At 50.0% G+C, this 26571-nt stretch overlaps 2 protein-coding genes across 6 annotated transcripts; both read right to left on the reverse strand.

Annotated features, from left to right (window-relative positions):
* Window positions 1–8015: 8015 nt before the first annotated feature.
* Window positions 8016–15626, reverse strand: RCN3 (reticulocalbin 3). 2 transcript variants are annotated; one of them, XM_082677735.1, is made up of 7 exons: window positions 15554–15626; window positions 14893–15140; window positions 12831–13033; window positions 11325–11497; window positions 10543–10603; window positions 8798–8997; window positions 8016–8549 (listed from the first exon to the last, which is right to left on the reverse strand). In XM_082677735.1, exons 2-7 carry the CDS (start codon window positions 15132–15134, stop codon window positions 8442–8444), a joined length of 987 nt encoding a protein of 328 aa, XP_082533861.1. In that variant the 5' UTR covers window positions 15135–15140; window positions 15554–15626; the 3' UTR covers window positions 8016–8441. The 2 variants fall into 2 exon arrangements, with proteins under 2 accessions (XP_082533861.1, XP_082533862.1); XM_082677736.1 differs by lacking the exons at window positions 8016–8549; window positions 8798–8997 and adding an exon at window positions 9017–9780.
* Window positions 15627–16086: 460 nt separating this feature from the next.
* On the reverse strand, window positions 16087–25422 carry FCGRT (Fc gamma receptor and transporter). Of its 4 annotated transcripts, none has more exons than XM_082676318.1 (7): window positions 25240–25422; window positions 24744–24830; window positions 24152–24403; window positions 23754–24029; window positions 17796–18065; window positions 16947–17063; window positions 16087–16561 (listed from the first exon to the last, which is right to left on the reverse strand). In XM_082676318.1, exons 2-7 carry the CDS (start codon window positions 24814–24816, stop codon window positions 16482–16484), a joined length of 1068 nt encoding a protein of 355 aa, XP_082532444.1. In that variant the 5' UTR covers window positions 24817–24830; window positions 25240–25422; the 3' UTR covers window positions 16087–16481. The 4 variants fall into 4 exon arrangements, with proteins under 4 accessions (XP_082532444.1, XP_082532441.1, XP_082532442.1 ...); XM_082676315.1 differs by having other exon boundaries at window positions 25181–25276; XM_082676316.1 differs by lacking the exon at window positions 25240–25422 and adding an exon at window positions 24910–25146 and having other exon boundaries at window positions 24744–24829.
* Between the last annotated feature and the right edge of the window lie 1149 nt (window positions 25423–26571).

A 26571-nucleotide genomic window follows, 5' to 3' on the forward strand; every position in this document is an offset into this window, starting at 1 on the left:
TCAGACGCTTCTAGACCCTTCCCTTGGTCCCTAAGAGCCTTCACGCCCCACTCTTGGGCTCCCAGTCCCATTGTCTTGGGAGGATGCTTGTACCCATTTTGCAGAACAGCCCACCAAGGCTGAGAAGACAACTTGCCCAAAGTCACACTGCTCAAAGCCATAGCTGAGCCCAGGTTCACCCAGAGGTCAGCCACCTCCAGATACCTGCACCCACCTCATTCAGTCTTGCCCTCCTCCACATCCTTTGCACCCTTCCTCCCCTAGGTTTCCCACACTGCCACCCACAAAACTCTCCACCTTGGCAAGCTCCCACCCCATCCCTTTACCCAGAATGATAGAGATCTTCCCTCCTTCTCTAAACACCCCCAATCCCCGTCCTCTTAAGAGCTCTCAACCACCCCGAGTCTTTTCTCTCAGTCCCCCCCCCCGCAAGGATCCAGTTTATGTGTGGTACAGAACACTCCCCACCCCAAATAAAGATTTAAAGGTGCAAGATTGGAAATTCTGGATTTCCACAAGGAGCCTAAATGCCACTCTTTAGTTCACAGGCCCTTTGAGACACTCTTTGCGGGGAGGGGTGGGGTGTGAGTCAAGGTCCTCACTCTAAGCCGTAGGTTTCCTTTAAGATTTCAAAGGTAACAAGGAGAGGAAGCAAGAGTCAGACCACAGCTGAAGCTGTGGCAGGAGAAGGGAGGGATGGGAAGTGGAGACAAATTTTGTGTTTTCTCAACAGAGGTTCCTTAGACACTGGTCTAGAGTTCAGAGCAAAGGGGCTTCCCTGGTGGCGCAGTGGTTAGGAATCCGCCTGCCAATGCAGGGGACACGGGTTCGAGCCCTGGTCTGGGAAGATCCCACATGCCGCGGAGCAACTAAGCCTGCGTGCCACAACTACTAAAGCCCGCATGCCTAGAACCCGTGCTCCTCAACAAGAAAAGCCATCGCAATGAGAAGCCTGCGCACCGCAACGAAGAGTAGCCCCCGCTCGCTGCAACTAGAGAAAGCCCATGCGCAGCAACAAAGACCCAGCGCAGCCAAAAATAAATAAATAAATATGAAAAAGATGATGTTCAGAGCAAGAAATGGGCGTGGTGGGGCTTGGTGGGGTGTGCCCACTGGTGGCTCCAGCCTCAACCAGCCACAAACAGTACTTTAGGACAACTGTTATTACTTGTTGAGATTTTTAAATTGGGGAGACTTTTCTGGAAAGCGAAAACTATATAGACAGGGAGCAAATCCTTGGTGTCCAGGGGTGGGGGAGGGATTGACTACAAGGAGGGTTAACAAGAGTTTGAGGAGGGGGGATGGATCTGTTCTAATCTTAACTGTGGTGATGGTTGTATGAAGATGATTTGTCAAAATTCACCAAAGAGAGTGGGCTTTATATGAATTAAAATTTAAAAGTGCAGAAAAGGGGCGGGGCATTTTGTGTGAGTAGATTTCCATTTCTCTTAAAAAAATCAGCTTAGGGATCCCAAGAAAATTAAAAACATGTTCATGCAAAAACTTCTACATGAATGATCCTGGCAGCACTAATGGTGTAGAAACAACCCATCAACCCAGTTGATGTCCATCAACTGATGAGTGGATAAACAAAATGTGCTAGAGACATACAATGGAATATTATTCAGCCATAAAAAGGAATGGAATTCTGATCCACGCTAAAACGTGGGCCTTGAAAACATCATGCTAAGTAAAAAGCCAGATGAGGGGCTTCCCTGGTGGCGCAGCGGTTGAGAGTCCCCCTGCCGATGCAAGGGACATGGGTTCATGCCCTGGTCTGGGAGGATCCCACATGCCACGGAGCGGCTGGGCCCATGAGCCATGGCCACTGGGCCTGCGCGTCCGGAGCCTGTGCTCCGCAACGGGAGAGGCCACAGCAGTGAGAAGCCCGTGTACCGCAAAAAAAAAAAAAAAGCCAGATGAAAGGTCACATATTGTATGACTCCTGTTATATAAAATGTCCAGAATAGACAAGTTCATAGAGATGAAAAGTAAATTATTGGTTGTCAGGGGCCAGAGGGAGGAGGGAATTGGGGAGTGACTAATTAAAGTCCTGGTTTGGGACTTCCCTGGCGGTCCAGTGGTTAAGACTCCACACTTCCCTGGACTCTGCATTTCCACTACAGTGGGGGCATGGGTTTGATCCCTGGTCAGGGAACTAACATTCCACATGCCACATGGTGCAGCCAGATAAATAAAGAGAGAAAGAAAGAGAGAGAAAGGAAGGAAGGAAGGAAGGAGGGAGGGAGGGAGGAAGGGAGGAAGGAAAGAAAGAAAGAAAAGAAAAAAGAAAGAGAAAGAGAAAGAAAGGAAAAGAAAGAAAGAAAAAGAAAGTCAGTCAGTCCTGGTTTGTTGTTGGGGTGATGAAAATGTTCCGGGATCAGATGATGGTTATGGATACACAACCTCGTAAATTTAAAGATCACTGAATCGTACATTTCAAAGGGTTAATAATTTTCTAGTAGACGAGTTATAACTCAATGTTTTAAAAATCAGAAGATCTGACATCGTCAAGAGACCCCACCTGACTGCTGCTCCCAGGCTGGCTCTCAGAAGCCGGTGGATTCCATCACTGATCTGGAGGTGTCAGGGGTCACCAGAGAACTAAAAGCAGAAACAGTTCCAAAGTTCCCAAAGTTCTCAATAAGCACGTGGAGAAACTAGAATTTTCTTTACTATGCTGGTAGGCATGGAAACTGGGGAAACGATTTGGCAACATGTAGTAAAACTAAAAAATGGTGACTGCATGACCTGGCAATCTTACTCTGACCTCTGCAACCAACACACATACAAACAGGCTCAACAAAACACAAACTAGAATGTTCACAGCACCTCTGCTTGTCATAGCCACTTACTGGAAATGACCCAATTTTATCAACAGCAGAATGCGTGACCTGTGGGCCATTCCCAGTGGAGTGCTATACAGCAACGAAAAGGACCACTCTGCCCAACACCTGAGTGCACACAGCGTGCTTCTACTTCTCTAAATAAATAGGCGAAAGTATCCTTTGAAATCGGGGTAGTAGTTATCCCTGGGGAGGTGATGTCTGCGTCCTCCTGGGGGCTGATAGTGTTCTCTTTCTTCATCTGAGTACTAGTTACAAGTGTGTGCATGCAGTCTGAAAATTAATGTTGCTGAACACTTGAGTTGTACACTTTTCTATTCATATGTTATTCTCCCATAAAAATGTCCTTAAATTCACTGCAATAGGGCTTCCCTGGTGGCACAGTGGTTGAGAGTCCGCCTGCCGATGCAGGGGACATGGGTTCGTGCCCCGGTCTGAGAGGATCCCACATGCCGCGGAGCGGCTGGGCCCGTGAGCCATGGCCGCTGAGCCTGCGCGTCCGGAGCCTGTGCTCCGCAACGGGAGAGGCCACAACAGTGAGAGGCCCGCGTAGAGCAATATTAAAAAAAAAAAAAAAAAGTTCACTGCAATAACAAAGAGATGTCCTTGGCAGTTTGGCAGTGTCTACCGAATTCATAAATTCCATTTCTAGGAATTTATCTGCAGTTAAATTCATGGAAAATTACGGATGTGCTAGTGCCTTCTGTGCAGCATCCTTTGGAAGAGAAAAGACTGGAAACAACTTAAATGTTGTTCAGTAGAGAACTGGTTAAATAATTTATCCAGAAGAATATCACTCAGCTGTAAGACTGGGGAAGCCCATAAATAATTTTTAAAATTTAAAATTGGAGGATTCTGGCTCAAAAAAAAAAAAAAAAAAAAAAGCATTGGGCTTCCCTGGTGGCGCTGTGGTTGAGAGTCCGCCTGCCGATGCAGGGGACACGGGTTCGTGCCCCGGTCCGAGAAGATCCCACATGCCGCGGAGCAGCTGGGCCCGTGAGCCATGGCCGCTGAGCCTGTGCGTCTGGAGCCTGTGCTCCGCAACGGGAGAGGCCACAACAGTGAGAGGCCCGCGTACCGCAAAAAAAAAAAAAAAAAAAAAAAAAAGCATTAAGAGAAACAAGAAAGGTTATTATCTGCTATCATTTCCATTAAAAGTAAAACAAGTTGTGCATTTTTTGCTTAATTCTGTGTAAATTCTCCCTGAGAAAAACACTGGCTGCCAGAAGAGGCGACCTTAGTGGAAGGAAGGCTTTGGTTTTAGTATCATCGTATGTATTTAGAATTTTGTATCCTACGAGTATATTGCCAAAATTTAAAATGTGCAAAAGATTAAAAAAAAACAACAAACCTGGGGAGAGACACTAGGAGTGACCGGGTGCTGAGCAGCTATTTATCATAAGTTTCTCCATAAAAATAATTTTTTGCTATGTATGAGTATTATTTTGATTAAAAAAAAATGTTTTCAAACATGCAGCCCTCAGAGAGCTACAAATTTGCCCTACTCCTTCCTAAACCAATTCTCCACAGTCCGCCACTAGGGGGCAGTATGTCATCATGTTTATAATTAAAAGCTTTGAGTCACACTTGGATTAAAATTCCAACCCTCCCACAGATAACAATTATAAACTCTGGATAAAACAAAACAGTTACTGTCAAGATCTTATCCCAAGTTAAATTAGTCTCTTGACATATTTTAGCAATGCTTCTTGTTAATGTATGATTCATTTTCTGGGTTTTTTCCTGTTTATTGTGGTCTCCAGGAGGAATGGACTTTCCAATTAATTCGCAGGGCTTTAGATACCTGTTTGGTTATACTGGAGACAAAAGCAGGTCCATTGTCACTTTGAAGGGTGTAAGACAATCTAATCCGGGAATAATATCCTTAAGGAGAGCTTTCACCACTTCAGAGGCTTTTTCTGTCCAGGTGGGATATGCTTCCACCCATTCTGAACGTGTCCACAAACACCAGCAGGTATCTGAAATTTCCTGCAGCTTGAAGCATTTGAGTTAAGTCTATTTGCTGATCTTCGGTAGGGCAGGTTCCTTTGTGTTGAGTCCCCCTCACTCCTTTTCTTGCTGTACGACAGATGTTCCCTTGGGTTTTTATTACCATAAAGTGACAACTGTCTGACTTTTCCCACCCTAATGTAGTAGCACAAATGCTTGCACCTAGAGGATTTCATCATTCTTCCCTGTTTCTCCACAGAATAACCACAGAGCCATTCAAAGGCAACCATAAAACCATGAATAGCGAGGAAGCATCTCTAACCATTAAAAGGATGCCTGTTGGCCTTGGCCTCCACCAACCAGGCTGAATTCTGGGATGGGCCTCTCAGTGATTTTAGGAACCAAGTGGAACCTTTCTCTTCTCCCTGGGAATGTCCCACTTCTGGACAAGAACAGACAGGTGTTTGTGTGTGTGTGTGTGTCTGTGTTCCTTTCCTTCATTTGACATCAATCTGTAAATGAAAAAATGGTACCAAAACAAAATGAAATGAAAAACCCCTAACAACGAACAAAAACCTAAATAAACCCTCAAGTTTGGTCACGGGATTTTACATATCACAAGAGCCATCAACTCAACCCTCACGCAACGCGACTCCTTGGAGAGCTGTTGGATCCAGACCAACAACACAGGAGACTGCAGGCAACGGAATTAACACCACAGCAAGGGTGACGTTACATGGGGCACAGGGTCCCAAGATAACCCTCCCTAGCCCTCTCGTGGAGATCTTAACAGGTACTGTGGCCACACAGTGTTACCATGAAATATCATCTTCCTCTCAGTCATGGATTAATAGCTGTAATCAGATCACCTACCCAAAATACACCCCAGAGGACTTTCTTTAGGGATAGTAGAAACATTCCCCAATTTTTTTTTTTTTTTTTTTCGGTACGCGGGCCTCTCACTGCTGTGGCCTCTCCCGTTGCAGAGCACAGGCTCCGGACGCGCAGGCTCAGCGGCCATGGCTCACGGGCCCAGCCGCTCCGCGGCATGTGGGATCTTCCCGGACCGGGGCACAAACCCGTGTCCCCTGCGTCGGCAGGCGGACTCCCAACCACTGCGCCACCAGGGAAGCCCCATTCCCCAATTTTTAAAGACAGAAATACAAGACAAACAAAACACAAACAGTGCACACAAACGCCAGCATCCAAAGAAACAAACGATCCCGTTCACAAATCGGGGAAAAGTCCAGCTGTTATTGCCTCTCTCCAACAGGGTACCCCCGCTCAAATACAAAACAAACGGGCTTATTCCGGAGGAAAAAGCCCCAAGGGGAGGAAAAAGTTTCCGGCTGTACACACCAGAACTACTTACCCTGCTGTATGGAGCCTGTCGGCTCCCACAGGTCAATTTCTTGCTCCCACTGCCAAGCGATGGGTCAGATGGTGCCGCTTTGGGGAATTTTGAAGGGAAGATCCTCAGGCCAAGCGGTCCCGGCAGCTGCTAGGGCCTTACCCGAAAATTCCCCAACCGGGGCTGGTTGGCCATGAGCTGCTGCAAGGCTCCTGGCAGGCTTTGCAAAAATTGGTACTACTTGCCCCACGTCAGGCCAATAAATCCAGAGATGAGTCCTTGGGGCAAAGAATAGTGACTTCATCCACAAAGCCAGCACACTGAGAAGATGGTGCACCAGCATCTCAAAGAACCATCTTCCCCGAGTTAGAATTCAGGCTCCTTTTATACTAAAAGGGGAGAGAGAAAGTCCTGGTTCCGGGTCAGACTCAGGAGGTGTTAATTTCTTCCTTCCCTCAGCCATTCACAGGTGGGCCTGGTCAGGAGGTTTCCCTTGAGCTAAACAAAGGTGTTTTAGCTTAATGCTCGTCACCTGGGAGGCAGGGTTCCCCGAGATGGGTTATTATGTATGATTTAAGCTTAAAGGCAAAATCCCTTTAGTGATTAACTTGTAATAGAATACAAAAGTTCTTCCCTATTACAAAATGAGTGGACAGTAGCGAGTTCCCAGTTTTCCCTACTATTAACATCTTGCACTAGTGTGGCACTGTTATAATTGGTAAATCAGTATTGATACATCATTATTAGCTAAAGTGTATAGACATATTAGGGTTCACTCTTTTTTTTTTTTGGAAGTATAGTTGGTTTACAATGTTGTGTTAGTTTCTGGTGTACAGCAAAGTGATCCAGCTGTATATATATTCTTTTTCAGGTTCTTTTCCATTATAGGTCATTATAAGATACTGACTATAGTTCCCTGTGCTATACAGTAGGTCCTTGTTGTTTATCTATTTTATATATAGTACTGTGTATCTGCTAATCCCAAACTCCTAATTTATCCCTCCCCCCACTTTCCCCTTTGGTAACCATAAGTTTTTCTGTGTCTGTGGGTCTGTTTCTGTTTTGTAAATAAGTTCATTTGTATAATTTTTTAGATTTCACATATAAGTGAGATAATATAATATTTGTCTTTGGCTTAGATCACTTAGTATGATAATCTCTGGGTCCATCCATGTCGCTGCAAATGGCATTATTTCATTCTTTTTTATGACTGGGTAGTATTCCATTGTATATATGTACCTCATCTTCTTTATCCATTCATCTGTCGATGGACATTTAGGTTGTTTCCATGTCTTGGCTGTTGTAAATAGTGCTGTAATGAACATTGGGGTGCATGTATCTTTTCGAATTAGTTTTCTCCGGTTACATGCCCAGGAGTGGGATTGCTGGATCATATGGTAGTTCTATTTTTAGTTTTTTGAGGCACCTCTATACCCTTTTCCATTGGCTGCACCAATTTACATTCACACCAGCTGTGTAGGAAGGTGCCCTTCTCTCCACACCCCCTCCAGCATTTATTATTTGTGGACTTTTTAATGATGGCCATTCTGACTGGTAGCATGAGGTGGTACCTCATTGTGGTTTTGATTTGCATTTCTCCAATAGTGATGCTGAGCATCTTTTCATGTGCCTGTTGGCCACTGAATGTCTTCTTTGGAGAAATGTCTATTTAGGTCTTCTGCCCTCTAGTTTTATTTTTTGTTTCCAGGGACGACCTCAAACCCTGCCCAACCCCCAGAGCTCCCTCTTCAAATGCCTTGTCCCCTCCTTCAGCCCACAGCCCCCCAACTCCCAGCATGTTCCTCTCCCAGCCACAGCCCCCAAGGCCCCTGTTACCCCCTCAGGGAGACACACAGATGGGGCCCCAGCACTAGATTTTATTGCTTCCCTGGCAGAGAGGAGGCATCCTTTGGGCAAGTGCTGGGGGCAAGTTCGGGGCACCTGCGGGAGTGTTTCTCGTCTCTGTGGTGTGAGGCTCAGATTCGGAGCTGGGGGTTAGTGGAGGCTCTTACAGACTGAGCTTGGCGTAGGGGGCCTTGGTCTGGGCGGGGAGACTCTGCCAGTGAGAAGTGGATGGTCCCTCACTTTGGGTCTGTGAGCCCTTGGGGGGATCTGGGGGGGCTGCGATGTCTCAGGGAGAGAAGTTGACCCTGTGGGTCCATGAGAGCCCAGGAGCAGGGGGACACCGGAGGCTGTGTCCGCATCCTTCAGGGCCGGACAGGGGGCCCTGGCCACTGGGGCCCTTCTGTGGGTCAGCCCATGGGGCGACAAGGCTGCAGTGGGCACGCTGGGGCTCAGAGCTCATCGTGGTGACGTGTCAGGTCCTCGCCATAGTTGGTGGCCTGGCTGCCCACGAACATGTTCCAGTTGTCCAGGATCTCAGCCTTGCTCAGACGCCCGTCCTGAGAGGGGGTCAGAGGTCAGCGGGATGCCACGGGGCCCTGCCTGTGAGACTCCTCCCTGGAGCCAAGTATGGCTCCCATGGTCTCCGTCCCCCTCTCCCTGGGTCTCTGTTCCTGCTTTTCTCCCTCCCCACCTCCATCTTTGTCCCTCTTTCTTTCTCCAGCCAAATAGGGACCCCGAAGTCCCAGGCCCACGTTTTGGTCATTTCTGCCCACCGGGCCAGCATCATCCCCCTGCGCCCCTGCACCTTGTCTGTGTCACTCTCGTGCAGCAAGTGGTTGGCCTCCACCAGCGGCTGGTCCTGGGCAGGGGGCAGCACCCAGTGGCCCACCTCACTCCCATCCAGCTTCCCGTCCTTGTTCAGATCGCGGAAGTCCCGGAACTGTTCCCGCTCCGTCTGCACCCAGGCTGGCTCCTCCTCCCCGGGCTCTGCCGAGTACAGATCCGCTGGGGTTGGGGGGTGAGAGGGGGCGACATCAGGGGCAGTTCCTGGGGCCTCCCAGCCTGGCCCTGACACTCCTGGAGCCCGGAACCTCGGACCACCCACTTCACTTTCCTTCACCTCAGTTTCCTCTTCTGTTAAATGGAATTGATAACAAACCCGACTTGCAGGTGATCGTTATGCTGCAGGTGAAATTGGCTTCATTGATTGGTCATGGGATTGATTGAATCATCCATCCATTTGATCGACACATGCATGAGACAGAGTGTGCGCTGTGTGGTGCAGTGCCTGGCACATAGGGGGCACCCATAGTGGGAGATCCTCTATAGCCACACTTTGAACAGCTCACCACACCCAGAACATCCCTGGAGATGTTAGGAGCCTCTCCTTTGTTGCAATTATTTGTAAATGTTTGAAAAGCTCTTCACCCCAAGGGCCCACAGATACATTTGGAAGACATTACAACCTGACAAGTCTTTTTATACCAGACACAAAGCCACCATAATGAGGACAGAATGCCTTCCTCTACTCCGGGGCCAGGCCAGGGGGCTGTCACAGGGAGGGATGGCCTCAAAGATGGAACAGGTGTGCCAGGCACACAATTACCCACTTAGCCTTCAGCCTTGCTTTTTTTTTTTTTTAATGGTCTTACGTCTTTTTTTTTTTTTTGCCATGCTGTGCGTCTTGCGAGATCTTAGTTCCCCGACCAGGAACTGAACCTGTGGCCATGGCAGTGAAGGCACCGAGTCCTAACCACTGGACTGCCAGGGAAGTCCCTGGAGTTCTTTCTGACCAAAAAGAGAGAGAGAGACTTCTATCTTCTTCAGAAAAAAATAAATGATGCTTAAATTGAAATGTCTTGCCTATGGGTTTGTTCCATAAAAGCATTCTATAAAGCAATGTTTTCAAACTTTAAAGACTTCCACGTTTAATAGCCTCCCTTCAACCAAATTCTTTGTACCCCTGAGGACAGGGACAGAGGCAGAACCAATGGGGAACTGGGGGGTGTCTTGAGGGCTCCCCGACATCCTGAATAACAGGAGATGCAGGATTTGCTGTGTAAATGCAGGCTCAAGACAATTTCCCTGACATCCTATCCCAACCAAACACAGCTCCTGAGCCCTGATTTTGTAGAAACTCCACACTTTCCCAGGAACGGACCTTCTCTGTGATATTCTCTGCTCTATCCTCGACCACCAACATGCAGTAGGTGCTTGATAAATGTTTCCTGGCCCGGCACACAGTAGGTGCTTGATAAATGCTTTTGCGGTCTGGCAAACAGAAGGGACTCAATAAATGTTTCCTGAGCCTGGCACACAAAGGGTGTTTGATAAAGATTTGTTGGGCCCAGGAAATATATGTGCTCAGTAAATGTTCCTTAGGCCTGGCCCACAGTGGATACTCAGTAAATGTTGGGTGGATGGATGGACCCAGGCAGCAACCCTGCCCCACTTCAGAGAGCCTTCGCTCTAATGGCTGATATATATCAGCTGCCACCCATGCTTGGGAGAGGACAGGCCTCCTTGGGAAGAGAATCAGGTCCCACTCACCGATGTACTCGTCCACTTGCACATAGCCGTCTTTGTTCTTGTCCAGATCCTCCAGGGTTTCCTGGGGAGAAAGAGGCATCAGGGCTGAGAAAATGCAGAAACAAAGGAAAACAGTCAAACAGAACAAAATATTATTAGTTTAGTCATTAAGCATAGTCAAGGACCCTTTAGTTCCTCTTCAAGGGCTATAGATAATATTCTGAGCCATGTCCTTTGAGCTGTCTTATAGGTACTGAAACCCCACTGGGTGGAAGAAGTTAACTACACCTGGCATGGGCAGGGGGTACAGGAGAAATCTCTGGACTTTCCACTCAATTTTGCTGTGAACCTAAAATGGCTCTAGCAATTAAAGTCTAATGGGAAAAAAAAGAAAAGAGAGAAGAGAAAAAAATCCTGCCACTCTAAAATAGAGACAGAGTTGGCAAAAAAAAAAAAAAAAAAATATATATATATATATAAAGTAATAGAAGATGGGGGGCCAGCAGGAATGGCCTCAGAGTGGACACTCCATGTCTGGGGTTGGGATTTTCCTGGGGTTCAGCCAGGATGGGGGCTATCTAAGGCACTGCTGGGGGATGTGGTTTTCTGAAGGCAGGCTGGGTGCTTGGACCCCAGATGTGAGCACAGAAAGGGGGAGGCCAGATCAGGAGAGATTAGATACTGGGGGGTTGAAGGGTGGGCACTGGAGCCCCGAAGGTAAGTGCTGGGAGGCTAGTCCTGGCATCAGAAGCCTGGGTCCCGGGAGGGAGGTGGGAAGCAGCGTTCCTCAGGCCCCCACTCACAGCAATCACGATGTCCCGCATGTGAGGGAACTCCTCAGGATGCAAAAAGGCCGTCAGCTCTTCCCGAGTGGCCATTGAGTCCCCATCCTGGTCAGCCACCCGGAAACGCCGCTCGTCCCGAGCCAGCATCTTCTTGTAGGTCTCTGCGTCCTCCACATCATGAAATTCTTCACCTGGGGAAGGAGGGATCTTGGTGGGATGTGCTTTAAGACAAAGGGATCTGAGACTTCCCTGGTGGTCCAGTGGTTAAGACTCCACCTTCCAATGCAGGGGACTCGGGTTCAATCCCTGGTCTGGGAACTGAGGTTCCACATGAAGCAGGGTGTGGCCAAAAATTAAAAAAAAAAAAAAAAAAAAAGACAAAGGAATCTAACTCTGGGGAGTCAGGGCAGGGAGACCTCCACCGAAATAATAATAATTAATAGTAGCTACCTTGTAGTGAGAGCTTATTATGTGCTAAGCTCTTTATCTACAAAATTGCAATTAATTCTCACAAAAAGCAAGCAAAATGAGTTATTTTGTAGTAGTTGTTGTTGGGGGTTTTTTTTGGCTGCACCGAGCGGCTTGTAGGATCTTAGTTCCCCGACCAGGAATTGAACCCGCACGGTTGGCAGTGAAAGCACGAAGCCCTAACCATTGGACCTCCAGGGAATTCCGTTTTTTCATTTATTCTTACTTTATGAAGGAGAAAGCTGACTGTCAGAGAGAGGAAATAACTTGCCCAAGGTCACGCAGCCAGGAAGGATGGACTTTGAGTTGATACTGGCCCACTGGGCCCCGAAGTCATGCTCTGGTGCAGTATACTGACTCAGCTTGCTGGACACAGAGGAGGGGAAGGACATTTTCAACAAAGGGAACAGTATGTGCAGAGTGTAGAGGTTTGAAGAGCACTGTGAGTTCGGGGAAACTGCAGAAGATCCATTTAGCTGGGGCAGAAAATGCAGAAAAACGATGGTGGATGGTTGGGTGAGACTCGGCTGAGGAGCTAAGACTCTCTCCTGGGGACCCTGGGGAGCCATGGGGGGCTGTGAGCAGGGGAAGGTCAAGGTCAGCTCTGAGTGTGGAAAGATCCCTCTGGGTGTATGCGAGGGACAGGCTGGAGGCGGAGGCTGGGTTGAGGGTCCAGGAGGGAGTGGATAAGAGCCGTGGGGGGCCGAGGACTGGGGCATGGGGTTGGAGAGGAGGGAATCCAGAGGCAGAGGAGGAATAAATGGCTTGGGGCTCTCAGGATGAGAGGTCAGAGATCAAAGGTCAGGCCGATAGGGCTTAGGAGGTAGATGTCCCTGGTCAAGGATCTGAAGTTCCCCAGTGGATGTCAGAACGAGAAACCAGAGATAAAGGGTTGGGGGTTTCAGGGTGATGGGGTTCTAGAAGTGGGTAGACCCTGGTCAAGGGTCGGAGGTCAAAGGTCATGAATCTGGTTAACGGGCTTAACGTTCTCAGGATGAAGGTGTCAAAAAGGTCCAGGTCATGGTGTGTGTGGGGAGCAGGGGTCGGTTCGCGTACCCGGCTCGTAGTGGCCGTAGGTGGCGTTGCGCAGCTCCTCCCAACCCACACGCCCGTCGCGGTCTGTGTCGTACGTGTTCCAGGCTGCGCTCACTGAGTCCCGTATGTGCCGCTGCTGCGTGTGTGCGATCCACGCGCGGAGCTCGGCCAGCGACACCCAGCCGTCCCCGTCCCCGGCGCGGTCCATGCGGTCCACGATGCGCCTGCGAGCCGGGGCGGGGCACACGTCAGTCTCGGGCCCCGCCGACCCCCGGGTCCCGCCTTCTTCCAGGAACTCGAGACACACCCCCACATAGGGCTGAAAATGTTGTCCCTGAGTCGCCAGCAAATTGGGAGGAGGCGCCTGTCAATCCCGGTACCACGCCCTCCTCAGGGCTCTGCCCCCCCTTAATCCAGGGTCCGCTCCCAGAGGCAATAACGCCCTTTCCGAGACGCGGCGGGCCTGTGGCTGGCACTGCGGTCCACGACATGCTCGCTTGGGGAAAGGACCTATGACAATCCAGGGTCTCACTCTCCACTCTGGCCTGCACGTGCTCCATCTCTAGCTTGAACGAGCTGGGGAGGGGGGCAGGGGGCAGGGAGTCACACCGTGCCCCTCGCCCGCAGATTCCCTGTCCCAAGACTCACTCTGAACTCCGATTGCCACGGCTACAGACTCTCCAGACCTCTTGCCGTCTCAGGCCCCGCCCCCTTCCCCTGGCTCTGCCAGTCTACAGAACCTCTAGCCCCTCTAGCCCCGGCCTCTGCTCGGCCCCCTCCCGGGCTGCGAGCGTCAATTTCAGGCCCGTATCCCTGCAGCCCCGAGGTATGCTGCGACTCGCCCCTTTTCTCTAGTCTTTCCCAGCCGTTATCAGGCTTTGCCCCAACCATCAGCCCCAACACTGCAGGCTCGGCTTCCACCCGTTCCTCCCCGTGCTCCAGCCTGATCCTGTACACCTCCATGTCACATGTCAAGCCCTTTTAGGCCCCCACCTCATGCCCCGTCTCTCGAGCCACGCCTCTCGGCTCCCAGGTCCCATCCCTCTCCCCTGGCAATGCCCCGTCATTGGTCTGTGCTCTCGCCCAAGTGCTAACACAGGCCACGTGGAGCCCTTCTTCCTGTCACCATCCCGAAATCCCCGCAAACCAGTCCCCAGAATTGAATTTGAGATGGCCCTGCCCAGGTCGCTGATCCCTTCCTCCCGCGCTAGGCTGTCTCTGCTCTGTTTCGTAGGGGTCCGGCTACCCTGAGGTTCCAGCGGTGGTTAAGAGTTTGGGCTCTAGAGCCAGACATTTAGGTTCAAATCCTGCCACCTCTTCTTGCTGGCTGTGTGACCGTGGGCAAGTCACTTACCCTGTCTGTGCCTTAGTTTCCCCCTCTGTAAAATGGGGATAAATAACAGAACATACCTCATAATCCGTGTGGGGATTAAACGACTTAAATCTCGTAAAGCACTTTGAACAGCTCCAGGCATTGTATTATGTGTAAGTCTATCACTGCTTTTCCTCCCCCGTCCTTTCTACACCCAACCCCATCCATGCACAATATCCCAGCCAGCAGACCTGGCCACCACCGCTATCTCCACCCTGAATCTGGTGACCCTAGTCTCTTCTCTCCCACCTGGAAGACTGCAGTCACTTCCTCACTGGGCTCCCTGCTTCTTGCTCGCTATAGTCTGTGCCCTGCATGGCAAGAGGGATCCTGTTAAAGCCTAAGTCAGCTCACGTCCTCCTTCTGCTCAGAGCCATCCCACAGCCCTTATCTCACTCAGAGAAAAGCTTAAAACTTCACTGTGGCCCCAAAGGCCCTGCACAACCTGACCCCTTTGTTCTCTCTGCCACTACCTTCTACTCTCTCCCTCCACTCACTGGGTTCCAGTCACATAGGTCTCACTGTTCTTCAGACACATCAGGCCCGATTCTGCTTCAGGGCCTTTGCACTTACAGTTCCCTCTGCCTGGAATGCTATTCCCCCATACACCCACGTGTCTCATATATTACCCTCTCATCGAGGCCTCCCCTGACCTCCTCCCTCTTTAAAATTACAACCCTGAATCCTCCTCCCCCTCCATCTCTCTCCTACCCCAGACGGGCTTGGCTTTCCTCTGGGGTGAGTTGGTCGAATTCCTTGGCCACTTCTCGTCCCAGAAAAGCCTCATGATCATATTGGAAGTTCCCGTGAGCGTCATCATGAGTGGCCTCGCTCAGGGGGGCCGCGTGGTGCACCCTCCCCTGGCCATGAGGGCCGGCGTCAGGGGATGGCTTTCCCTGGGCTCCGCGCCTGAGCAGCAACAGCAGCAGCAGAAGTGACGGTTGCCACATCATCAGTCCCTGAGGAGTGGTGGAGGCTAGGAGTCAGGGGTCACAGAGAACAGGACAGAGACGAGACAGGAGGATGGGGATGGGGGAGCCTAGGACAGGACAGAGAGTTGGTAGCTGGCTGCAAAGTTTTGAGCTCAAGAAGGGACAGGAAGGGGAGAAGGGAGGCGGGGTTCTCTGAGGTTAAGCCAGCTGTGGGGACCGAATCCTCTGAGGAAGTCCCAGAGGCGTACCAGGGCCGCAAGTGTGGAGGATTCAAGCGGGAGACGTGGCGCAATTCCCAAGCATAGTTCAGGGCGGGGTCGTGGCCAGAAAGAAATCATGCAGGCCCCCGGGCATCGCTTTCAGCTTGGTCCCCAATCCTCCACCCAAGTGGACCCGAACCGTCCTCGCTGGGCAGGGCAGCCGCCCCCGCCTCCCTTTACCCGGTCAGGCAGCTTCACTTCGCTCTCTAAATTCCACTCCGTGTTCTCCAAAAAGATGCCCAATTTGGCTGCTCTCCAGCCAGGCCCCGCCTCCTGCAGCGCAGAGGCCCGCCCTCCTACCAATGAGCGCTCTTGAGGGCCTCATGGGGCGGGGCCGATGAGAGCTGGGCGGGCCAAGGGCGCCCCTCGCCACGTCCACAAAGGAAAGAGCAGCCCCTTGAGGTTCGCCCCGCCCCTTCCCAGGGCTGGCGGGGTGGGCAACACCTGAGTGACACGGCCGGGGGAACTACAACTCCCGGCAGGCGTCGGGGCGCCGTGCCCGACCACCTGCAGTTGTTCTAGCTCCAAAGCCTCACGGGAAGTGTAGTTTTATCTTCCCCTTTGTCCGCAAGTTTTAGGAAGGAAGGGAAGCAAGAAGCCTGAGGAGGCTTTCCTTTCCCTCAAGGAGGGAATAACTCTTCCGTTCCTCCAAGGAGTCAGGTCAGACTCCAAGCCAAGAATTCCTCAAAATGCCGGGCACAAACATCCAGTAATTATTTGTGAAATTTATTAAAAATATATGACTTGGTATATAAAATTGGTAGATTCCACTATGGCAACAAATTAGCCTCAGGAGAGATTTGAAGCCCAAGGCTTACACCATTTATTCCCCCCACAATTTCCTAAAAAGTTGAAACGATGAGAACACAATGATTCGGGCCCAAACCCATGTTATATGTGGAGGTGGAAGAGAGCCATATATATCAGGAGGGGAAACTGAGGCAGGCCACAGAAGGAGAAATTCAGAGGGCAGACATCGGGCTCCTTCTGGAGGCTCAGAAATACCAGGATTCCAGGAGGTCTCACAGCATGAAAAGGACCTGACTACATTAGCTGGTAGCAGCCAGGATGGGGGACGATCCGCAGTCACTGCGAATGCATTTATATCCTAAGATTCAGCTTCCTTGGACAGGCCAGGAGTGGGTAGGAGGGCCCCTACATCGTCCCCACGGAAAGAGATCCAAGGGTCTGAGGAAAGAGGGAAGGGGGAGAGATTAGAATCTTTGAAATCCTCTGGGTCTCTGACTTCCCCTCGTGTGTGTGTGTGTGTGTGTGTGTGTGTGTGTGTGTGTGTGTGTGTGTGTGTGTGTGTGTGTGTGTGTGTGTGTGTGTGTGTGTGTGTGTGTGTGTGTGTGTGTGTGTGTGTGTGTGTGTGTTTCTCAGTCTCTGTCTTACCCTGTGGGTTTCTATATGCTCTGAGTCTCTGTTTCACCCCTCCAGTTTTCTGTCCCCACCACTCTCTGGGTCTCTGTCCCTCTCTGTCTAGACCTCTGTCCCCTCAGGAATGTGTCTCCCTCTTTTTGGGGGATCTCTGTCCCTCTCTCTGAGGCACTTCCCTCTTCCTGTCCCACACCTGGCAGCCCCTTCCTCATCCTCCTCCACAGAAGAGCTCCTCCTGCAGCCACTGTCATGAGCAGTAAGAAGCCGATGACGATTCCAACCACTGGCACCGAGGACTTGGCTGGTGATTCTGCAGCCAGAGAATGTTGTGATATATTTAATGGACCCTCCAGCACATCTGAGTCAGGACAGGGGACTGGGGGTTCTCAGTCCCTCCCAAGCTCAGAGATCCCAGCACCAAGTTTTGGGGGAGTGGAAAGGCCACTCACATGATGTTCTAGGTCTAGAAAGCCCCCAGGTTGTATGTAAGAACCAGCCATAGCAAGAGGGGTCTCAGTCACTCTGGTCAAGAGACCTGTAGCAGCAGGGTGGGTGGTGTTCCAAATTGGAGAGGAGGGGTGGGCACAGAGCAGTAGAACATCAGACTCATAGAGGATTGGCAGCAGCAGACAACGAACGGTCAGACTCCATGAAGACTAGCAGCAGCAGGACGGAAGGTGGTCAGACTTAGGGAGGACTTTCCATAGTGGTTAATGGGTGGCCCGACTCAATGAGGCCAGCAGCAGCAGGACGGAAGGTGGTCAGAATTAGGGAGGACTTTCCATAGTGGTTAATGGGTGGCCCGACTCAATGAGGCCAGCAGCAGCAGGATGAAAGGCACTCAGACTTGGGGAGGCAAGCAACACAGGACAAAAGGCTGTCAGGCTTTGGAAGAACTGGCAGTGGTGAGGCAGAAAACAGTCAGACGCAAGAAGAACTAGCAGCAGTGGAGTGGAAGGTGGTCAGACTCAGGAAGGACTGCTGCAGTAGAGGGAGAAAAGGCAACCAGAAGCAGGGAGCATCACCCCCAGCGGGACCTCACCCAGCTCCACAGTGAGGGGCTGGGCCAGCCCTGCATGCTGCACCACGCAGCAGTAGTGGTGCTCGTCGCCACTCTTGACTGTCAGTGATGACCAGGCGTGGAAGGAGCCATCGCCGTTGGGGCCAATGTCACCCTCACCAGAGCCAGCTGCCATCCCATTCCGTAAGAATCGCAGCTGCAGCTCAGGTGGGTAGAAGGAGAAGGCGCTGCAGGTGAGCACAGAAAAGCCAGGGCTGCCCGGTCGGGCCTTCAGGCGCATGGAGGGTGGCTCTGCAGACAAAGAGGCAGACAGGCCTAAGTCCCAGGCCCATGAACCCCCAAGGCCAGGCCCAGGGTTGGAGAGGGACATAGAGAGGACTCGATTCCTTCCACTCTATCCAGGAGGCCCCACCACGTGACCTGCGACTTCCTGAGCCTAGAGAATATAATGGTAAAGGGGGAAGGGCCTTCCCAGGGGTACAGAGACCCAACCTGTCCACCATGAGGGTATCCATCTCTCACCCAGTCCTTCCTACAATGACACATACTGAGCATCTACCATGTGATGTGCCCGGCACTCTTCTAGGCACTGGGGATACAGCAGTGAACAAGACAGACAAAAGTCCCTGTACTCATGGAGCTTGTGTTCTAATGAGGGGAGAGAGACGATTATTTGTGTACATGTAAATAAAATGGAAAGAGTTTATGAAAGTGTGATGAGGGAAAATAAGACAGACCCAACAGTCATTCAAAAGATAGTAAGAGAGGGACTTCCCTGGTGGCGCAGTGGTTAAGAATCCATCTGCCAATGCATGGGACATGGGTTCGATCCCTGGTCCGGGAAGATCCTGCATGCCACGGAGCAACTAAACCCATGTGCCACAACTACTGAGCCTGCATTCTAGAGCCCGCGAGCCACAACTACTGAGCCCGCGTGTTGCAACTACTGAAGCCCACGCACCTAGAGCCCATGCTCTGCAACAAGAGGAGCCACCGCAATGAGAAACCCGCGCACCACAATGAAGAGTAGCCCTCGCTTGCTACAACAGGAGAAAGCCCGTGTGCAGCAACGAAAACCCAACACAGCCAAAAAAAGAAAGAAAAGATAGTAAGAGGATGTGAAAAATTTCATGGGCTTCCCTGGTGGTACAGTGGTTGAGAGTCTGCCTGCCGATGCTGGGGACACGGGTTCGTGCCCTGGTCCGGGAGGATCCCACATGCCACGGAGCGGCTGGGCCCGTGAGCCATGGCCGCTGAGCCTGCGCGTCCAGAGCCTGTGCTCCGCAGCGGGAGAGGCCACAACAGTGAGAGGCCCGCGTACCACAAAAAAAAAAAAAAAAAAAAAATTCATGCCAGCGGATTTGAAATTTAAATGACCTGGACAAATTCCTGAGAAACACAACCTTCTCAAACTGACACAAAAAGAAGTTTTACAATTGAATAGTAATCCTGTAACTATTTAAAATTTTTAATCAATAATTTAAAACTTTTCTACAAATAAAATTCCAGGTCCAAGGCCTTCCCTAGTGGCGCAGTGGTTAAGACTCTGCGCTCCCAATGCAGGGGCCCCGGGTTTGATCCCTGGTCAGGGAAATCGATCCCATATGTATGCCACAACCAAGAGTTCTTCCCAACTAAGACCCAGCGCAACCAAATAAATAAATAAAATAAATATTTTAAAAATAAATAAATAAATAGAACAACCTTCTTTAAAAAAAAAAATCCAGGTCTGGATGACATAATTAATGAACTATACAAAACAACTAAGGAAGAAATATACCACTCTTTTTTTTTTTTTTTCGGTCGCGGGCCTCTCACTGTTGTGGCCTCTCCCGTTGCGGAGCACAGGCTCCGGATGCGCAGGCTCAGCGGCCATGGCTCACGGGCCTACCCGCTCTGTGGCATGTGGGATCTTCCCGGACTGGGGCACGAACCCATGTCCCCTGCATCGGCAGGCGGACTGTCAACCGCTGCGTCACCAGGGAAGCCGGAAATATACCACTCTTACACAAATTTTTCCAGGGAACAGAAAAAGAAGAAACCATTCCCAGCACATTTTATGAAGCCAATGTACCTTAATAACAAAACCTCACAAGGACATAACAAGAAAGGGAATTTAAGGCCAATATCACTCATGTAAATACACTCAAAGTCTCTAAAAATATTAGAAAATAGAATCAAGCAACTTATATAAAGGATAACACATTATGATCAAGTGAAGTTTATTCCAGGAATTCAAGGTTGGTTTAACATTTGAAAGTCAGCTAATACAACTCACTACGTTAGAATAAAAGGGACAAAGCAAATGGTCACTTGATAAAATTCAGCACCATTCAAAATAAAAAAATAAAACAGAAAAACTCTTAGAAAATGGGCAGAAGACCTAAATAGACATTTCACCAAGGAAGACATACAGATGGCCAAGAGGCACATGAAAAGATGCTCAACATCACTAATCATTAGAGAAATGCAAATCAAAACTACAGTGAGGTATCACCTCACGCCCAGTCAGAATGGCCATTATTAAAAAATCTGGAAACAATAAATGCTGGAGAGGGTGTGGTGAAAAGGGAACCCTCCTGTACTGTTGGGGTAGGAATGTAAATTGATACAGCCACTATGGAGAACAGTATGGAGGTTCCTTAAAACACTGAAAATAGAACTACCATATGACCCAGCAATCCCACTACTGAGCATATACCCTGAAAAAACCATAATTCAAAAAGAGACAATGTACCACAATGTTCATTGCAGCACTACTTACAGTAGCCAGGACATGGAACCAACCTAAATGTCCATCGACAGATGAATGGATAAAGAAGATGCGGCACATGTATACAATGGAATATTACTCAGCCATAGAAAGAAACGAAATCGAGTTATTTGAAGTGAGGCGGATGGACCTAGAGTCCGGCATACAGAGTGAAGTAAGTCAGAAAGAGAAAAACAAATACCGTATGCTAACACATATATATGGAATCTAAAAAAAAAAAAAAATGGTAGCGATGAACCTAATTGCAGGGCAGGAATAAAGAGGTAGACATAGAAAATGAACTTGAGGACTTGGGGTGGGAGGGGCAAACTGGGGCAAAGTGAGAGTAACATGACATATATACACTACCAAATGTAAAATAGTTGGCTGGTGGGAAGTAGCAGCATAGCACAGGGAGATCGGCTCAGCTCAGTGCTTTGCGATGACCTAGAGGGGTGGGATAGGAAGGATGGAGGGAGGCTCAAGAGGGAGGGGATATGGGAACATGTGTATGCATATGGCTGATTCACTTTGTTGTGCAATAGGAACTAACACAGTATTGTGAAGCAATTATACTCCAATAAAGATCTATTAAAGAAAAAAATATTGAGGGCTTCCCTGATGGCGCAGTGGTTAAGAATCCTCCTGCCAATGCAGGTGACACGGGTTCGATCCCTGGCCCGGGAAGATGCCACATGCCACGGAGCAACTGAGCCCTTGCGCTACAACTCCTGAGCCTGTGCTCTAGAGCCCGTGAGCCACAACTACTGAAGCCTATGTGCCTAGAGGCCATGCTCTGCAACAAGAGAAGCCACCGCAATGAGAAGCCCACGCACCACAACGAAGAGTAGCCTCCGCTCACCGCAACTAGAGAAAGCCCGTGCACAGCAACGAAGACCCAACACAGCCAAAAATAAAAACAAATAAATAAATAAATTTATATATTTTTTAAATTGAAAGAAAAAAAAACTCTTAGCAAACTAGGAGTTGGAGGAAACTTCCTTAATTCATCAAAGGGCATCAACATAAAAATCTATAACTAACATAATACTTAATAGTAAAACGCTGAATGCTTTCCCTGTGAGTTTGAGACTACAAGATGTTCATTATCACCACTCTATTCAACATTGTACTGGGGATCCTAAGATAAGAAAAATAAATAAAATTTACTAAAACTAGAAAAGAAAATAAATAAAACATGTCAAATATGACATGATCCGAAAGAATCTAGGAAAAATTAATAGCAGTAAGTGAATTCAGCAAAGTTTCTGAATACAAGGAAAATATATAAAACTCAATAGTATTTCTATAAACCAATAGTATTTCTATAAACTACAAACTATAAGAAAATGAAATTTTTAGAATTACCATTTACAGAAGCATCAAAAAATGTCTAATACTTAGGGAAAAAAATCTAACCAAAGGGGTGTAAGACCTCTACACTGAAAACTACAAAATATTACGGAGAGAAAATAAAGAATATCTAAACAAGTAGAGGGATATACTGTATTCATGGATTCGAAAACTTAATATTGTTAAGGTGTCAATTCTCCCCAAACTAATCTATAGATACAACTCAATCACTATTGAAATCCCAACAGAATTTTTGGCAGAAATTGACAAGCAGAAATGTATCTAGAGATGCAAATGACATGGCATAATCAAGGCAATAAAACTGAAGAACTTAACTGCTAGATATCAAAACTTTCTATAAAGCTACATTAATCAAGAGAGTGAGGTATTGGCTGAATTTCAGTCCAATAATCAGTGGACTAGAAGAGAGAGACAAAAAAAAAAAGAAAGAAAGGAAGAGAGGGACTTCCTTTGCCGTCCAGCACAGGTTCGATACCTGGTTGGGGAAATAGGATCCCACAGGCCGTGCAGCACGGCCAAAATAAAAAATTAATTAATTGAGGGGACTACCCTGGTGGTCCAGTGGTGAAGACTCCATGCTCCCAAGGCAGGGGACCCGGGTTCGATCCCTGGTCAGGGAACTAGATCCCGCATGCCACAACTAAAGATCCCTCGTGCCGCAACTAAGACCCAGCACAGCCAAATAAATAAATAAATGTGTTTTTTTTTAAAGTTAAAAAATTAATTGAGCCGTGTATTTTAGGTAAGTAAGTCACACCTCAATAAAAAACAAAACAAAACAAAACAAAAAAAAGAAAGATGCTATAATGAATGAATGGACAAAACAGTGGCATGAGAGATAATAATGGGGGTGGGATGGTACTTCCTAGCCAGGGTGGTCAGGGAGGGCCCTGCTGAAGAGCTGACATCCAAGGTCAAACCTCAAGCATGAGAAGGACCCAGTCATGGTTGGATCCCAAGGAAGAGAATCAAAAGCAGAGCGAACAGCAGATGCAAAGGCCCTGAGGAAGGAAAGAACCTGACATATTGGAGGAAAGGGAGAAGGCCACTGTCGTTGGGCGTATTGTGAAATTACAGTGGTGGGAGGCAGCCAGACCATGAGGAGCTTGCAGGCCTTGGAACAGAATCTGGATTTTAGTCTAAGACTAGTGGGGATCTATGGGACAGTTTTAAGCACTGGTGGGATGGGAGTTCATTTATGTTTTTAAAACATTCTTCTGGCTGCTAGGTGGAGGACTGCCTACATTGAGGGCCGAGATGGAAGTAGGAATTGCACTGTGGGGGAGGCTGAGGACAAGACAGCTGTAACTACAGCCCTTAAGTTCCCCTGCCGTGTGTGTAATTATAGCTCAGAGTGACATAGGCTGTGTGTAACAGAGGTCACACAAGATCTTGTGGGTGTCCAAAAGAGGCAAGCGAAAGCCTCATGGGCCAGAGTGGAACCTGACACCGGTGGCATCCGGCACCAGTGCAACTGGCAAAGGTGAAGAAATGGGAGGCCTGGTGTGAGCTGAAGGGGCTCCGGGTGATTCTGTCTGGCCAAATGGAGCAGATGGAGAAACGTGAGGCTGAGGAGAGGGACAGAGGCCACGCCACATGGCGTCTCAATGCCCGGCCGAGGGGCCTGAGCTGTGCCCCAAGGGCTCTAGGAGCCACAGGAGGGCCGCGTGCAGGAGAGGGGCAGGGGCAGCTTGGGGTGGAGAAAGACCCTCTGGGACATGATTGCAGGAAAGCGGGGTAGACTGAAGCCTGGAGGCTGGGGAGGAGAGGCTGGGGAAGAAGATGAGGCCTTGGGCAGGGCTGTGGGGATGAAGGGGTCCGTGGGCGTCAGGACTCTCAGCGGGGTTGCTCACCCTTCCACTCCAGGTTGCCTCGGCCCCTCTCCAGATGCCCCAGCAGCCGGTGGGGGCAGGAGTAGAGCAGGAAGGTCTTCTCCTTGTTGACTGCCTCGGGCTGCTGCGTCCACTTGATACTGATGGTCTGGGACTCAGGCCAGTCCCCATCCCAGGTGCCCAGCTTGGGGTCAAACATCATGAACTCCTCGCCATTCAGGGCAAACTTGGCCACAGGCACCGAGACATTGTCAGGGCCCAACTCACAGCCCAACAGGCCCTGCAGGGTGTAGGGACCTGGGATGCCCAAACACAGATGAGCAGGGCCCAGGAGCAGGGGCCTTGGTCCCCTCCTCCCTCAGACCCAGGATCCAGGCCCCAGCACCGTCCATCCTCAGACTCAGGAGTTCCAGTCTCACCTCCTTCCCCTAAAACTTGGAGAGCTTCGAGGAAGAGCTTCTCCTTGCTCCTCAGGTCTGTGGTCTCTTTCTCCCAATACCAGGACACCTGGCTTTCCCAGACCCAAGCGCCGTAGGGCTCAGCCTCAGCCCGCAGGTTATTGTAGCTCAGGTACTGCTGTGGACCCAGCCAGCCCGACACCCAGAAGGCAGGAGTCCCCGAGGCGGGGGCGGACACGGCCGTGAAGTGGTACAGGAGGGAGCGATGGCTCTCTGCCGGAGACACAGGTGAAGAGAGCAGATGGGCCGGGGTACCTAGATGGGAGCAGGACAGACACCCCGAGAGAGAAAAGACCCCACCGCAGATAGAGGGGCCGGAACCTGAGAGGAGGGCCAGACCCAGAGAGAGGGACAGAGACCCAGTAAGAAGAGGACAGGTGTTTCCCAGACACACCGCCAGAGGGAGGAGATCGTGAGAAACGAAGTCAAATGAAGCAAAGAAGGAAGCGCCTGGCTCGAGTGGGACCACAGATTTCGCTTCCTTTGCTCTTTTCCCGGAGGGCGCCACCTCCCTCGTCCGCGGCAGCCCCGGCGCCCCCCCGAGCCCCCTCACCTGCACTCAACGTCCCAGGCAGGAGGACGAGCAGCAGACCGAGCCCCCAGGGCTGAGGCCGGCGGACCCGCATCCTCAATGGGAGACCTGGGGCGGGAGCGGGCGCGTGACTCCTCCGGACCCCCGCCCCGCCCCTCCCTCCCTCCCCCAGCTCCCGCTCGGCTCCCCTCGGCCACCCCGCGCGCCAGCGACTGCAGGTGGAGGGGTTCGATCCCGGAGGATGACAACAAGGCCCTCCTCCTCGATGAACTTTCACCCCTTAATTGGATCCGAGCTGGTTAATTAGTTACAGAGCCTGGATAGGCTGAGAGTCCTCGCTCGGAGTTCGGCCCCGCCTCCTCCTCCTCCCTCAGACCCGCGGGTCCCGGCCCCCCCCTCCGCGCCCCTCCTCCCTCAAACCCCAAAGTCCAGATCCCCGGCTCCCTCCTCCCTGAGACCCTGGAGTCCGGGCGCCCGGCCCTCTCCACCCTCGGTCTTGGGCCCCAGCTCTGCTCACGGCAGCCACGATCCCTTCCCTCCTGCGGCCCCAGCTGGCTCCCGTGACTAGAGACCCCAGTTCCTCTCTCACATCCTGTCCGGAGACGGCTCCTCGACTCCAGGAATATCCAACCCCGCCCCCCAGCTGCAGGGCACACCCCGGGCCCTGGGCCCAGCCTGAGTGTTGGTCTCTGCCTCTCTCTAGAAACTTGTGTCTTTTTTTTTTTTTTTTCTCTATCTGTTGCTTTTCTTATCTTGAGGGTGTCAGCCACCCAGCAAATTCATGACGAAGTTGGGAATCAACATTATCGGAGTCCCAAACTGGGAGGTCTGTGTGCGTCCCCTTCTTAGGTCGCTGTCTATCCCCACCACCCCCAACGCCCGTCACTAGCTCCTGCTGTGATAAAAGTCCTCCAGATACTTCCACACTTCCTCCTTCCAACCCCTCCCCCAAGGGGCCCCTTAAAGTGCGCCTGCAGTTCTTTAATATCTTCTGATATGACCTCAATAACGCACAGACCCAGTATACTCTATCATGCTTCGGGGCACCCTCCAACCACCCACCGGCAGCCCACACTCCTGCTATAATGCTCCCATTCATTTGTTTTACTGTGGTAAAGTGCACAAAACAAAGGAGTTACTATTGGTTACATTTCGTGCATTCACAATGTTGTGCAACCATCACCGCTATCTAGTTCCAGAACTTTTTCATCACCCCAAAGGGGACCCTAGAGACGTTAAGGGGCCCCTGCTCCCCCCAGCCCCTGGCAACCACAAATTTACTTTCTCTCTCTATGGATTTTGCCTATTCTGGACGTTTCAGATGAATGGAATCCTACAATATTGTGGCATTTTGTGTCTGGCTTTTCATTTAGCATACTGTTTTTGTTTGTTTTTGGTCGCGCTGCACGGCTTGTGGAAGATCTCAGTGAAAGCACGGAGCCCTAACCACTGGACGGCCAGGGAATGCCCCAGAAGATTGTTTTCAAGATTTATCCACATGGTAGCCTGTATCAGGACTTCGTTCCTTCTTATGGGGGGATAGTTTTTTATTTTTTTTGAATTTTACTTTATTTTTTATACAGCAGGTTCTTATTAGTTACCTATTTTGTATATATTAGTGTATATATGTCAATCCCAATCTCCCAATTCATCAGGTGGATAGTATTCTATTGTAGGGACTGACCACATTTCATTCATTCATTCATCAACTGACGGACATTTAGGTTGTTTCCACTGTTTGGCTATTGTGAATAATGCTGCTGTGAACATTTGTGTACAAGTTTTTTGTTTTGTTTTGTTTTTGCATAGCTGTATTCAATTCTTTTGGGTATATACCCAGGAGTGGACT

This window comes from Grampus griseus, assembly GCF_964374135.1.
Source record: "Grampus griseus genome assembly, chromosome: 19".
Classification (NCBI taxonomy): Eukaryota; Metazoa; Chordata; class Mammalia; order Artiodactyla; family Delphinidae; genus Grampus; species Grampus griseus.